Source organism: Diadema antillarum, unplaced genomic scaffold (assembly GCF_040938485.1).
Source record: "Diadema antillarum isolate AM-2024a unplaced genomic scaffold, OU_Dant_1.0 seq00002088_RagTag, whole genome shotgun sequence".
In the NCBI taxonomy this organism is placed as follows: Eukaryota; Metazoa; Echinodermata; class Echinoidea; order Diadematoida; family Diadematidae; genus Diadema; species Diadema antillarum.
The window spans coordinates 23,111-38,682 of NW_027272734.1; the positions used below are offsets into that span (position 1 = coordinate 23,111).

The 15,572-nt window shown below is 37.8% G+C and overlaps 1 protein-coding gene across 1 annotated transcript in view; it reads left to right on the forward strand.

The window, feature by feature from the left end:
* LOC139713892 (serine/threonine-protein kinase PAK 1-like) overlaps positions 1-15,572 on the forward strand; it is a 49,490-nt gene that overhangs the window by 9,308 nt on the left and 24,610 nt on the right. The window contains exons 2-3 of the mRNA XM_071625615.1: positions 6,399-6,614; positions 8,277-8,365. Coding sequence (XP_071481716.1) covers positions 6,399-6,614; positions 8,277-8,365 — 305 coding nt within the window. The remainder of the gene's footprint in view (positions 1-6,398; positions 6,615-8,276; positions 8,366-15,572) is intronic.

The window sequence follows — 15,572 nt, forward strand, 5'->3', positions numbered from 1 at the left end:
CTTTATGCTTTTTGTACCAGTATAATTGAATTTTTGTAAGCTTTTAGTGCATGAGCAATGGAAAGTTGTGAGGGAATCATGATGTTTCTCATTTGTATATTCACATTAACAGCTCGAGAACTGCTTGGAAAAAAATAGTGTAATTCTTTAATTTCATAATTTCCTAATGTTTTTTTTTTTCAATTTTGACCAAATTTTCACTGTTGTACAGCTAAAGTTTTACTCTTTCTCTTCAGACAGAAGAACTTTTAACTGGTCTCCAATTGCCATTTTAACTCTAAACCATACAACAGAGTTTAGTTTCACTGACTGCCAATCAGACACTTGAACTCTCATCATTGATTAAACTACTTTTATACAAGAGTATTAAAAAAGATTTACATCAGTCCGTTTACATGGGGCTAAACTACAAGCTAATCATCAAAGAATTAAACTTTGAGCTAATCTTTTATTAAGTTTTGGAACGTCATGTAAAAATAACGCATGCATGCACCACGGTGGAAATGATTTACAAGATCTAACCATCTTGACTTAACAAGCAGGCACCCAGAATCAAGCCAAACTATTCAAAGTTGTAAATACCTCTGCATGACAATTACGATGAGACATTCATGATTTGTGTTGTTGTTTTATATTTCTATATTTTTTTTTAAAGAAATATGATTCAAGTTTGCTTTCAAATTATATATAAAAAAGATAGATTAGCAATAGCATGAAATGTGCTTCTAAATACAGTTTGTATGAAAATTATCTCTTTATTAGCTGGAAACCCCTCACAAATGCAGAAAATATTCATTGCCCACTCCTCTTTGGAGCAAACATTTAGGGTTGATAAGCTACTTGGATTTAAAAAAAAAGTTAGACTACCTCATTCACCATGCAATTAGGCTAATTTCAGAGTGTTTCTTTTTTATTTTTAATGCAAAGTACCATTGGACTTGAATTATGTACATGTACCAATTGTTGTTCTAAGGAATCGAATATTAAAGAGATCCATATCAGAATAAAAAATGGAATGTCAAAAAAAAAATTGTGGATATAGATCTTGCCCCTACAAGGGTTAGATGGAGAATACTCGAGCAGGATTCGAACCTACGACCTCCTGATCACTGGACAGGCGTCATCTCCACTAGACCACCGAGCTCTCACCCGACAGCAAGTGTTGGTTCTGGTCAGGTAGCATGCAGTGGGTACTGCGTAATTTATTCAAATTCGATGTAGGGCAATTTGTCAATCAGTTGCAACTTTACAATGAATTGTTCTTTAATATGTAAAAGTCTGAAAATCGTCCGGAGGTCTCCTTTAAAGGGAACATAAACCCAAAGAGCAATGTGGATTGAGTATAAAGAGCATTAACATTAGTAGAACACATCAGTGAAAGTTTGAGAAAAATCGGACAATCGATGCAAAAGTTATGAATTTATAAAGTTTTGGTGTTGGAACCGCTGGATGAGGAGACTACTAGAGGTTATGACGTATGAGTGGACTACAATATAAAGAAAATATAAAAGGAATTTCACAAAAAATAACTGTTTTAGAAAAATGAAAGATTACTTAACTAACCGCTTTCAGAAAGCAGGGGGAAGAAGTACTACCATATATCAGTATCAAGTTGATGGAATGTGTAATTTTCATGAAAATTTAATTTTTATTGAATTTCCTTTAGATTTTCTTTATATTGTTGTCCACTCATACGTTATAACCTCTAGTAGTCTCCTGACCAAGCAGTTCCAACACCAACATTTTAAAAATTCATAACTTTTGAATCCATTGCCCAATCTTCCTCAAACTTTGACTGATGTGTTCTACTAATGTTACTGCTTTCACTCAATCCTCATTGCTCTTAGGGTTTGAGTTCCCTTTAACTCCCCTTTGTCTGCCGCCAGCACTAAATTTTATTGTGAATTCAGGCGACAATTTTTGAATAGCACCGGGAAATCCCAGAGCTTAGCAATGTTGACATGACTTGGGGGGGGGGGGGGGGGGGAATGTTTGGTGCTTGTATGAAGTATGTACCCTACGTTGTATGTTTTCATTCATAACAGTTTGATAGTGACAAGTAGAGTTAAAGGGGAAGTCCAGGCGATTTTCATAATTTCACATCATATCATACATAAATTGACAGCTCCATGTTTAAATTTATGGAATTGATTGTAGTAGTCCTTGAGCAGCGAAACCAATACTCTGAAAACCCAAACAAATTATGCTGAACAAGGCAGCAGCCTCACCATGAGAATGCATTAGCGGGGGGCTCATCATAAAAATGCATTACATGGGTAGGAGGCTCACATTAGAAATGTTATAATTATTTTCTTTTTATCAATTGCACGTAGCACAAACTTATAATCTATGTTATAATTGTATTATCTACTTTTAATTTTCTTTAAAGGACAAGTTCACCTTCATAAACATAAGAATTGAGAAAATGCAACAATATTAGTAGAACACATCAGTGAAAGTTTGAGGAAAATTGGACAATCGATGCAAAAGTTAAGAATTTTTTAAATTTTTGTGTTGGGACCGCTGGATGAGGAGACTACTACAGCTTGTGAGTCATATGCGTACAACAGTATAAAGAAAATGTAAAAGAAAATTCAACATATTTTCACTTTTTTCGCATAATAAAAGAGCACTTGACTTGCCTCTTTCTAAAGGCAGGGGGAATAATATTACCCATAACATTTGTCGGTAACGAGTCAGGGGAATGTGTACTTTTTTCAAAAGATGGAATTTTGTGAAATTCTCTTTATATTTTCCTTATATTGTTGTACGCATGTGACATCTTAGTTATTCATACACTGCAGTAGTCTTCTCATCCAGCGGGTACTGCACAAAAACTTCAAAAATTCATAACTTTTGAACGGATTGTCTGATTTTCCTCAAACTTTCAATGATGTGTTCTACTAATATTGCTACATTCTCTCAATCCTTATGTTTATGAAGGTGAACTTGTCCTTTAAGAATATACATAGATAATATTTTGCATGAGACAAAGTGACTGCTTTAAAACACATCTAGACCTATTTGCTATTGCATGGGTAGTGCTGCTTTTTTTTTTCTCTCTCTCTCTCTTTTTCCCGATGATTGTTCTAATTCACACGTTCATGTATGTATTGATTTGCTTTTGATTCCAATAAAACACATTTAAAAAAAAAAATGTAGCAATGCAACACCATTACAATACCTGTGTATATGGAAGTTTGTTTGTCCACATGTATAGGAGAATACGGTCATGTGACCAAGAATGATATGATTTAAAAAAAAAAACACCACAAAGGATGTACAGCCATTTTGTTTCTTCAGGTGATACCACATTCTGTATGTGTGTGGGTGTGTATGGGTTTTATCTTCAGTGTATTTGTTCTTAACGCGTGTCTGGATCATGGGGAATACCCTACTTCATGTATACTAATGGATCAACTTGCAGTTTACCTGCACAAACATAGGGCCTACAATACCCCATCCACACCCTGCATTTAGTCGAGCTGAGTTCCTGTAGCTATTGACCTGTGAGTGATAGTGTATGATAATAGGTAGGCATATATTTTTAGATGTCGTAAAACTGTCTCTGAGGTGTTTGTGGTTTTTGTTTTTCTCTGTATAAGCAGGATCCAGCGTTACCTTTTATAGAAAGAACGGATTGAGGAAAGCTGGAGGAAAAACGAAAGCAGGAAGTTTAAATAAAAAAATGCCAGAAAAAGCATTCCCAACCTTCCCTTTCCACCCTCATGTACAAGGTGTGCAAGTAAAGGACTTTGGACTGGATTTAATAATTCATTTAAAGTGTACTGATACCTGAGTATTATGTTGGCTACATTTGTACTTCATATATTTCACACATATGCCCTAGAGCTGCAAAATATTAGAATCTTTTGTCACTCTGATTTTTATTTATTCTTATTTCTTTTCTTTTTCCCTATCTTTGTCAAAGTGCCGATTGGGCCCTTTTCCCGTTTAATAGCAACATTGTGATCTCACGAATCGCTGTTGGACCGCGAATTTAACAACATGGGAAAACGTCACCAGTCATTGAGTAGTAGTGCACTTCCGAGAGCATTGGTGTCAGTTTGCAAAAACAGCATCTCACGAAAAATATCCATGATCTCCTCATTAGCGAAAATATCTGTATGCGAAAATAACAGCTTTTACAGTAGTCATACTGCACCTGATTCACAGATTGTCATCATTTGATGTCAATGTAGGAAAATTTGTCAGTCAGTTTAAAATACAGTATTAAAAACAACTTACACAAGAATTTCATTAATTTGCATAATAGTCATCTTTACTGTTTATGTGTGTGTGTGTGTGTGTGTGTGTGTGTGTTTTCCTCAATCTTTCTTTATTTTCTCTCTTGAGAATCCATAGTTTTCTCCCCTACTCTATTCTCCCCCCCCCCCCCTTACCCTAGAACTCTCTCCCCACAGCTTCTACATTGTGTAGTTCTTTTTTACCCGCTTTCATTCATCAGCGATGTGTGCATACCCAGTCATAATGACTGTACATGGCCGCTGATTAGTCTGGGCCATGATCACGCAGGCAGCGAGAAACGGAGGAGGAGGAGGGGGGGGGGGGTTAGGGGGAGAAAAGTAAGCATTATAGGAAGAGGAGGAAGCTTTGATGGGTCAATTCAGACACACACCGGTGTCTGCCCGCCAGGCTTCAGAGCAAGATATACCTCAGTATGCATTTGTGTTGTACGCTGCCCTCGTGTGGGCAATATTGTGTCTGTCTTCCCATTCTCTAAACACCAACTAGAGATGCCAAGCCAAGGCAGTGTGTAGCAGTGGTTTTCTACAGTGCATCATTAAAGTGTTCTCCCTCGCCGTTTGCTGCAGAGATTTCCACGCACCATGCGTGCACTCGATATCATTTCTGGCGCGAAGAAATGTTATCATATTTGATCACTTCCGGCCCAAAAGTGTGCGTGTGTCATGTCTGTGTGTGTACGTACATGTAATTCCCAAAGATTATGACTCATTGTGTTATTTTTGATCAGTATGTCACACCACTGAGCATCACATATTCTACAGGATTCGCTTTGGAATGATTATTTTTCCTGTTTTTCCTCCTTTGTTGACAATAAGCATGGATTCTGGATCACCCAGACAGCGGTGCTTGCCTCACGTTTGAATGACAAATCTGACGAGTGCATGCTTGCAGTGTGTAAATTTGTTTCAAATGGACCACCAGTGGATAGTACATGCTTGTCTGCTATAACTCTATTGTAGGACCTACAGCTGTACACTTTCCTATGGAAAGTACTCTCATAACAGTAACACTTCATTATGCCGGTTTACATTTCATCTCGTCCAGTGTCGAATACCTGTTACCTAATGGCCTCCTAAGCCTGTGGAAAAGCAAGCAAGAGAATTCGCAATTTGCTCCTTTTACTGTTCTATTAAATGCAATATTGCACTGAATGATGTGATATTGAATATGGATGATGTCTCTGTACATGTATATGGACAGTGAGGTATACTGCAAGCCAGGAATTACACGCACTGTCCTTATATGGAAGTTAAACCAGGAAGTGAAGCATTTGAAAGTACTTTGTTGATGTAGGAAGCAGGCTTTGTGTACCCTAGAACGCATTGACCGGCCATCACCGCAAAACAAAACAAACTCGTCTTCAGAGCAGGATTCGAGCCAGTCGGGGCAGTGCTTGACGCCTTGCGACATTTGAAGTGGAAAGGAATGAACGTCTAATTATATCTGTACAACTGTATGTGCTAGATAGAGTTTTTTTCAGTGTAACTCCGTAGCGCCGGCAGTTGCCAAAGCGGTTCTCACTGCGTTCCAAAGTCTAGGTGCATTTGTGTGTGTGTGAATGACCTTTGACCTTGCTGTCCATCATGTATCACCATCATCATCATCATCACCATCGTGGTAAGTGAATAATGGAAGGCCTTTGAAGGGTGTGAACTTCTGGCATCGCTATGGTGATCACGCTGAAAAATGCAGTGTGCCATCGTATCGCTTGCGACCTCGAGTCTCTTACGTCGCAACGAGTCGCACATCGCTGAAGATGTGTGGGGAAAGTTATTGCTGGTGTGTAGCTTATGCATCATGTGTGTATGTCTGTGTGTAAGTCTGTTTATGTGTGTGTGTGTGTGTGTGTGTGTGTACAGATTGTTAAATAAATGCATTAAAGTGACATGACAATACCTTGAATCGATACTCCGTTGATTCCATTGAAGGAATGCCTCTCACAAGTGAGTTGGCACATTCAAAGAGAAGCCCATCTATACTGTACAACACAAACAACACTGGAACAACAGATGAGAAACATATATAGACAAAGCAAAAGAAACAAATGACATTGTTCAACAATCCAAAATACCTCAACCAATCTAATGAAAATTTCTTTGCATTTTCGATCCTTCCTATTCTTGTCACAGGTCCACCGAAGATGAGCTCTTGGTCCGACTCCCAGAGTAACACAGAAAGTCCCCCCGCACCACCAGTACGATTTTCCAGCAGCAAAGACCGTGAGAACCGCTACGATAGTATGAACCCCGGCTCGAAACCCCTCCCGAACACGCCCCCAGAGGAGCAGAAGAAGGGAACGAAGTGGATGAAGAACATCCTCACGGGAAAGAAGAATGATGAGAAAGGTATCTGCGAAATCTTCTGCCCTTGAAAATAAAAGGCAGCTTTAGATTTGTGATGCTAATGGGATGATGCACCTCCTCTTAAGTTGCATCTTTATCTGTTTTTAGGTGATTTGTTTTGTTTTTTCCCGTGTCTTGTTGCAAAGTAGCTTTAGATTTTTCAAAGATGCAGCGTATGCAAGAATAGAATAGCATGTGAAATAGTTTCGATTGTGATGTCACATTTTGGCAAGTCAGGCTATTGCGTCATACGTCATACAGTAAGCAGATGGTAAATGGAACGTCAGAACAGAATATGCAGTCTACATGTACGTGACCAAAGCCTCATTGGTGACGAATCTTTGAATGCCCTAAAATGGAGATATGAAAAAAAAAAGTTACTTGGCTGACAAGCAGATTGATTAGAAACAGCTGTTTCATGTATACGTAGAACAACATGTTTTGCCTGAAAGGTGTGTCATAGGATTTTGATAGCATCATAAGATTAGCATCGCAGATTTGAAGCTGCTTAGTATTCGTCATTTTAGTTGTAGATGATGCAAATTCATCATGGGAATCTCCTATTTTATTTGGGTTTGATTTCAGCAATGACTTTGTGTATACAGTATGTCCCCAAAAAAAATTACAATCAGATTTTTGCATTGATAACACCCAATATTATCAAACCGTAGAAATGCTACTTCAGGGTCTTAAAATATAACATCTTAGCTCTTTTTTGCAGAAAACCTCATTCAATTGGGTTTATAAGCAGTCACAGAGAAATGTGGAATGTTGTAAAGCTTGTCATGAGTCTGATTCTTCCAAGTTTAGCACTTGGATGCTCTTGGAACTACATATTAATGTGTAAGCACAATAGACAGAACTTGGAGGGAAGGGATTCCTGACATGCTCTACAAAAATCCTCATTTCTCTTTGACCACTGAAGCAAACTTAATAGGGTATTCTGTAAGATGTGGGCAATGAGTTATAGTTTCATACCCGAAATTATGTTTGGATTGATTCACTATTTTTAAGGTTATCGTTGTGGAGGGTACCGTTGTAATTTTTGGGGGGACATACGATACACTATGTAAAAAACATTTTGCAGGTTGGCTGACTATGAAAACATAATTATACTTATGTACAGATAATTTTGTCCATGTGAACACAGGTATATTGCAAATGGGAGCAACAGCTAGTTGTGATATGGAACCAAGATTATAGGGCTACTATGGATGCTTTGGGCCAAATTGGTAATTCTGTGATGTCATATGATTTTGTTTTTTGTTTTTTGTGTGTTTTTCTTGGTATTAAAGGTATTTTGTGTGCGTATTATGATGAGTCACAAACTAAACTTGGCTGAGCAAGTGCAATTGTAGGATTATTGGGTACTTGGTGTATATGGCAGATCTATCCAATGTTGTAACTTTTACAGACTTTGCCATTGCTGCATACATTGACATACCCTGTTACTCTTTTCATTGTCTTTTTTTTTCTTTTTTTTTCTGAAGACAGAATATTGCAGAAAAAGAATACACTGACTGTGAGCATCATCATTTTCATAATGATAGTTTGCTTAGTGCATTCCAAGTTTAAGTGAAATATTGTTAATATAAATATATATTTATGTATTTCTGTCATTTGTATTTCTCGCTTCGCCACCCCTCCCCATTTTTCCCACGTTAGGACAAAGGACGCGACCAGAGATTTCCCTTCCCACCAAGTTTGAGCACACGGTCCACGTCGGTTTCGACAATGTCACGGGAGAGTTCACGGTAAGAGGAAATTCGCAGTGCAGCATTTTAAATATCAATCATGAGTTAATGTTTGCCAATCTGTTGAACTGTTTATGGCACTTCCAACAATCAATATGACCCTTGCAGGGTGCTATAAACCCACTAGCCCACTTCAATATCTAGGGAAAGGTAAAGTTACCTTGGGGCAAGAAGGAGCAGTATTTTTGCAATGCTGTGAATGAGGATAATGATAGGTACTATGACAAGGAACTACTGCTGCTGCTGCTGCCACTTCTACTAAACAGCTAATCATAGTAATAATGATATTGATAATTAATGATCATGATGATGATGTTAGAAGTAATGTTGATAATAATGAAAATGAGAATGATAACAGTAATGACAATAATAATGATAATCACGATGGTATTGATGATTACGGAACAACCACTCTTCTATAGAGGCGTCATACATGTACATTTAGCAAGGTCTCTGAAAGTGCTTAAAGGGATCGTATAGTTTTGGTTGAGACCTAACTTCAGGTTTCTAACATTTGTGGTGAGATAATGAGAAACAAATGCAGTTTGAAAGAGCATCTAATTTTAAGACGAATTCCGCATATATTTGATGAAAATTGGTTTTGTAATGGCTGAGATATCCAAAACAGAGTGATCCTAATAAAAGGAGGGACCCACCTTTTATTACGATCACTTTGTTTACTTTGTTTTTGGACGTCTCAGCCATTCCAAAACCAATTTTCATCAAATTAACTTTGATTTCATCTTGGTTATGGTATGCTCTTTATTAGTTCATAATGTGGTTTCTTGGTATCTTGCAGAAAGTAAACAGCCTAATCCTCTATCCACCAATACTGTACTGTCCCTTTAAAAAAAGAGAAAATGGCAATGGTGCATATTACTGGGGTTAGAGTTTCATTGCCCTTCAGATCCAGACCTGTGTTCCTTTGAGGTATATTTTCATGCTAGGAGAATGGAGAGGAGATACAAAGTAGACGAAGAAAGGAGACAAAATACATTTCAGTAGAACAAGAATGAAAGAAAAGAATACCATAAAAGTGGTTTCTTTGGCGGTGGTTTTATTTTCGCGCTTTGAGGTTGAACCGCAAATTTAACATCACGCGAAAATGTTTTGAAAAGTCGTGCGAAATTAACCACGCAAGGAAATGTTTTGAACTTGCCGCTTGTTACAATGCTATTGCGCACATGCACACACAAAGATTCCACGCATTGAGTGTATTGATGGTCAACACACAGCGATACCGCGCAATGTAGGTCAACTCCTGTGCGCGTGCCCCACACGTGCAGTCTGTACATATGTTAAAAGTACTCGAGAGACGGGATTTCAGGTAAGCCTGCATTTGATTTTAATTTCTATTTAATAAATAAAAGAATAATTGGATTATAGTCTGGGTTTTCATGTGCAAAATAAAACAGTTTTTGCCAACCGAGAATTCACAGATTTTGCCGACCGCGAATTTAAACACACGTGAAAAAGTCAGCACCGATGGAAACCGCGAAAGTATCTGTAGCGAAAGAAACCACTTTTACAATATGCTTGTTGCTGATAGAACTTTGATGTATTTCCCCATAGATGGTGCAAATCAGAAATGTGTTTGTGTGCAACTATTCATTTAGAAATATCATCTTCACAGGTGTGGTTCAAGCTCGAAAGTATGACCTCTTTATCTTTTTGAAAACTGTAGTACGAGAATATGAGGGGGAAAAGAACTTTCTGACCCTTGCAGATAAGTCTAAAAATGAGTGCCTCAGCAATAAAAGTGAATGCTTGAAAAGGAAATCTCAATAATTTTGTTCCTCCCTGGCTGCCAACTAACTTGCCCGGCGATAACGCTATGCCTAGGTGATCATTGATGCGTTCCCAATCATGATGAGGGTGATTTACTGGTTGCCATGGTGACTGTGAGGTGATTAGAGTTTCTCCCCCGCAACGTACGTGTAGTGACGTCTCTGGGAAGGGAAGCTAACGTGGGAGTGCAGCCTAAATTTAGAAGATTGATGAAGACTTGCGGTTAAAATGTTGTGCTGGGACTTGGCAACAATTAGCAACACTGAGATTAACTTAAAAATTCATGCCCACCTAAGTGTACCTACTTTTGCTGTGCTTTGGCGTGAATTTAGGTGATGATTAAAAACAGACCTACCCCACATTTTTCTGTTTAGTTTATTATTTCATAACGTACAAGGGCTTTTGTCATTGGAAAGTGTGAAGTCTGATCAGTCATCTTTCTCAGATATGATGAAATTTCTGCAATATATTGTAAGTGCCATGTTCTTTATTTGAAAAAAAAGATAAGATCAAAGTTTTATATGTCCTTCAAAACAAAGCAACATGTTACAACTGATTGACAAATTGCCCTACATCAACATAGGTGTAAATAAGCACTGAAGTGATCAGTGTTTTAGTAGTAGCCATGGTTAAAAAATCAGGGGCATACGTACTCAAGCAGGATTCAAACCTACGACCTCCTGATCTCCGGACAGGCGTCATCTCCACTAGACCACCGAGCTTCCGCCCGACAGCTAGTGTTGTTTCTAATCCTTATAGCATGCAGCGGGTACTGTGTAATTATTCAAATAATTATTTACATCGATGTAGGGAAATTTGTCAATTAGTTGCAATAAAAACACCTCGATGGAAGAATTTCTTGAATTTGAATAAAGCAACAAGTTAGCTGGCATTACTTTTTTACATGCTGTACGGAAGATTCCAGATCACAGTTGAGCAGTTGAAATACAAAGAAGTAGATGCTCCTGAAATGTCGTTTCATTAAAAAAAAAAGGCTTTACCATTTCAAGGACAGGTATGTACATTGTGATAAGAAATAGAATGTAATTACAATGTAGTCATTTTACCACACCAAAAGACAGGAGAATGCAAAGATGTGCATGTGCATGTGATATCTTGCCTCTATTTCTGTCTTTCTACACGCGAAAGTGGCATAAAGTTGAAATCAAACATTAGGTGTTTTAAAACATTTGCAACTTACACTACACAAGTTAGATGATGCAAAACAATAACAAAAAAAAGCTACCAATGCCATGTACACTTTAGTATGCGCAATGAATACCAATGTGTTTTCTACTGTATGGTAATAGTGAAGGCAATTAGTTGAGATTATATTTCTTAGAGCAGGAGGAATTCAGAAGCTGGAGGTGGTAGTGTCACAGTCCAAGCCAAACCTAGTATAGCACCCTCTCAGTGAACTGGGATTCCTTGTGGTAGACGTGTATATGTCATTCTTGCAGTGGACTTCAAGCTTGTGAAACCAAAACTCCTCGTAGACTGGCCGAACCCTGCCCGCTTTTGCTTTTACGTAGCACTTTTATGAATGGCAGCCCCCTCTCGTTATGAGTGTACGTTTGTCATCGACCATATTTGTCGGTAAAACCACCAGGCTGAGGCGGAAGTAGAGCCACTTAAAATGAGAGAGATTGCCTTATAAGGAGCTTGATATGCCTATATGGTCTTTTTTTTTTTCCACTTTGCTCTTGTTTCAGTCAAATAGCCTGGGGTCAAGGCAGAAGAAATTGACCGTTGTTTTATTTAGGATGTTAAACTGTCCCAGCTTAAAGCCCAATTACCCACCATGTTAAAATTTACTGTATCTTAAAAAAGTAAAATTAAACAGAGGTAATAAAAAACATTAAAAACTAGGAGAAAAATGTGGAATTCTCTCTATCATATGTAGATGTAAAAATTTTAGTCTCTAGCTGTTAAGTCTGGACGCTTTGTACAAATAAATGAGTTGATCTTTATGATACCCACCCATACGCAACATGTAGAGGTCAAGTGGGGACACACTCCCTTTCAGTGTTTTATTTGTGCACTACTGGTAATGCAGAGTTACTGTGCTGCAAGCACTTTCAGAGTGTACTAAGATGCATAAATCACAGCTATTTAAATGTTTCCCCTTTTATCATGACTAAAACTTTGTTTCCTCATAATAGACATACAATGTACTTTCGGAGCGAAAGCATTCCTTTTCCCAACATGTAACAGCTGGTGAAGAAATCTTCAAAACTATGATGGTAGTTTGGAAATAGAGAAAGTGTTTGAAGCTTTTCATGTACAACCAAATAGAGCTGGCACTCTGCACCAGCACAGTGCTGTCAACACATTATAGAATTAAATAGCGCCACCGCAGTTTGAGTTTTTACATTTTCATGCGATAGGGAGAATTCTAAATTCCACGTTTTAGCAATATTATAGTAATATTTAAAAGACCTCATATGCAGATTACAGTGTATCATTACCCCGCAAGGCTTGCGTTACTCTGTACATGTACGTTATAAGTCTTCACAAAATTTTCTTCACATTACACACTCGTACACTCCTACATGTGACACACCAATACACATGCACATACATACTAGACATAAATATACTGCACATATGATATTTTTTGCCTTAACCCGTTGAGGACTAGTCCCAAGTATACTTGGGCATGTGTGTGTGGGAAATGCATGTTGTGGCAAATCAGTCCATCCTCAATGGGTTAAAAGTTCATATTTTATAATACATATACAGGATAATGGTCATGAATGATAAATACATAAAAATCCAATGCAATAATGCATTTGTAATGGCAAGGTCCACAAAGCCTAAAACTCACATTCTAGTGGTGTAAAATAATTTGCAAGATCAGTTTTCATAGAACTTTCATTGATGATATCAAGAAAGACAGAAATAAAAGCTTACCAGCAAAAATCTTGCTTTTTGAAGCAGTTCACATTTATTACTTTGATTCAGCTGTGTAGTCCACCACAAATGTAGAACAATCAAAAGTTGTTTGTGTGATTTGTTTGGGTGTGTTAGTGCCAGAAGAGTGTAAGACACAAATATGAAAGTTTTCTACATTAAAAAACATTCAAGGGGCACAAAACTGGCCACATTTGTTGTGCTACTCAAACAGCAGACAAGAACATACATTGTAATGTTAGTTAACCAACCAATCAAACAACCTTCTGTGCCTACACTAGTCTCTCCACAGAAAGAATTCCCTTCTCATTTAGCGTTATTGCCATTCTTGCTCTCACTTGGCAGAAAGTAAAATGTAATGTGCATAATTGTTGTTGTTGTTTTGTGGGTGATTGAAATTACTCTCACAATGCACCAATTCAGGACTGATTTCCATTCCTGTACATACAGCTTTATTGAAATGTGAGGGATGCAAATTCAACACAAACAATCCAAGTTGTGTCTAATGGATGCAGTGGGCAAAAATGCACAGGGGAATTGCTGTTTTGTCGTGTCTGCCAAATGTAATTTTGCTTGCCAACCAGAAAGAGGGTAGCCCTGCTATAGAAGCCTACTGCCTTTTGTATAGTAGGGAGGGACACATCTATTTTATTGTATAAGATTGTGTGTGTGTGTCTGTGTGTGTTTGTCCGTGTGAGAGAGCGCGAGAGAAGAAAGTGTGTGTGTAGACTGTAAGTCGTGGTGAACGTCTGCCGTGAGTCACTACACAGTGTGTGTACCCAACCTACAGTGAGGATGACTCATCCTAGGCCATCATGTATGAACACACTTGGAGAAGGAGGGGGGAGGGGGATGTTGGGTGGTTGTTATTGTGGGGGAGGGGGGTTAGAGGAGGGGAATCATCCCAGAACAAGGGGAAATGTTCCATCTCGAACGAGCGACAGTCATTCCTGCACATCCGCAATCAATCAAGCAAATCTTTCTCCCCCCCCCCCCCCCCCCCCTTCATCCTTCGGCCCTAGACACAATGCCCTACTGTACTGTGCCACTGAAATTTATGTGTGCATTCTCTGCAGCATATACATCGTGTACATCTCTCATGCAGCCTATACTCCTCCCACTCAGCATACAACGTAGCACATTTTCTGTAATGTGACTTCCTGATTCTGTACGTGGACTCCCGCTAATCTCTTGGGGGTCCATTTCTTAGCAAAACCACAATGCCCACATCTGCATCATACATAAGCTGACTTGTATTATTTGCCAGAATTAATTTGGGCATTTTACATCGTACATACAATGTATGTACTGCCTTAAAGTTGAACCACCGTACAATATGCTGTGCATTTATATGATAAAAATTCATGGCATTTAAAGTAGAGAACATGGTATTCTAGAAGATAATTCTTTTAAATTTTTAACTCGTATAATATATGTTAGCCTCATCAGTGTAGTTTATCAACAACAACATTCAGTACCTTGTTGGTAGGTAAGATTTGCAGCACATGCACATGTACACGTCTTCATCAATTCAAGATACCAGCTCGTATTTTAATTTGCTATGTTCCATTGTATGTACCCAAGAATAAAAACTTCCAAAGTAAAGGGATGTAATTATATACATAAAATATAATAAACACAGGCATTTTTTAACACTATTACAGTATGAATGTCAATATTTGTAACATATCTAGATAATTTTATACACTCATTTGAACAGAAATTTTATGAATTTCTGATTGTAGAGAATTAATAACTAGTGCAAATGTGAAGCTGAGGTAACAACCTTTAAAAAATCAATGCATTGCAAGATAATGTCAACATAAAAGTCAAAATAAAAACCCTCATACCTACCTACAAGAATCTGTGACACAAAGTTTGTAGTGTCTGCCTTGTGGGAAAAAAACAAAGATGCATGTTTTATGGACAATACTAATTATACCCCTGAAACATGATACTGTTTTAACTAATACTGCAACTTCCATGAAGCATACATACATGTAGATTGAAGCCACACGCTGATTGCTTGGTCATGATTTTGTTCAGTAATTGTTGTGATAGCAGATTGCAGTAAGATTTCAGATGCAATGTGGTTATAAAATTTATCAATCCAAGACACTGTTAAAACAATGTGACTTGTTTACTTGTGTACAGCGTCAGAAGTCTGAGCTACTTAGTTGTAATTAATTGTTGATAGTACTACATAATAGTGTCTGAGGCATCATGTAGAAATTAAGTTTAAAAAAACAAAACAAAACAAAAAAATTGTAAAAATAATTTTTCAGTGCTTCAAAAATGGAGAAATCTTTGGGTGATAGGATGCACCACACTCTCACCACACCTCAACTTTTGTGTAGAAAGATGTTGGAATAAACCATCTCAAAACTTTTTATTTGCATTGTAACATTGTTCCTGGATATATCTTGAAAGTGGCAGTTACTTTTTAGAAACTCCACTTTAATATTCTCAAGTGTGTTTCCATCCATTTGACCTTCATCATACAGAA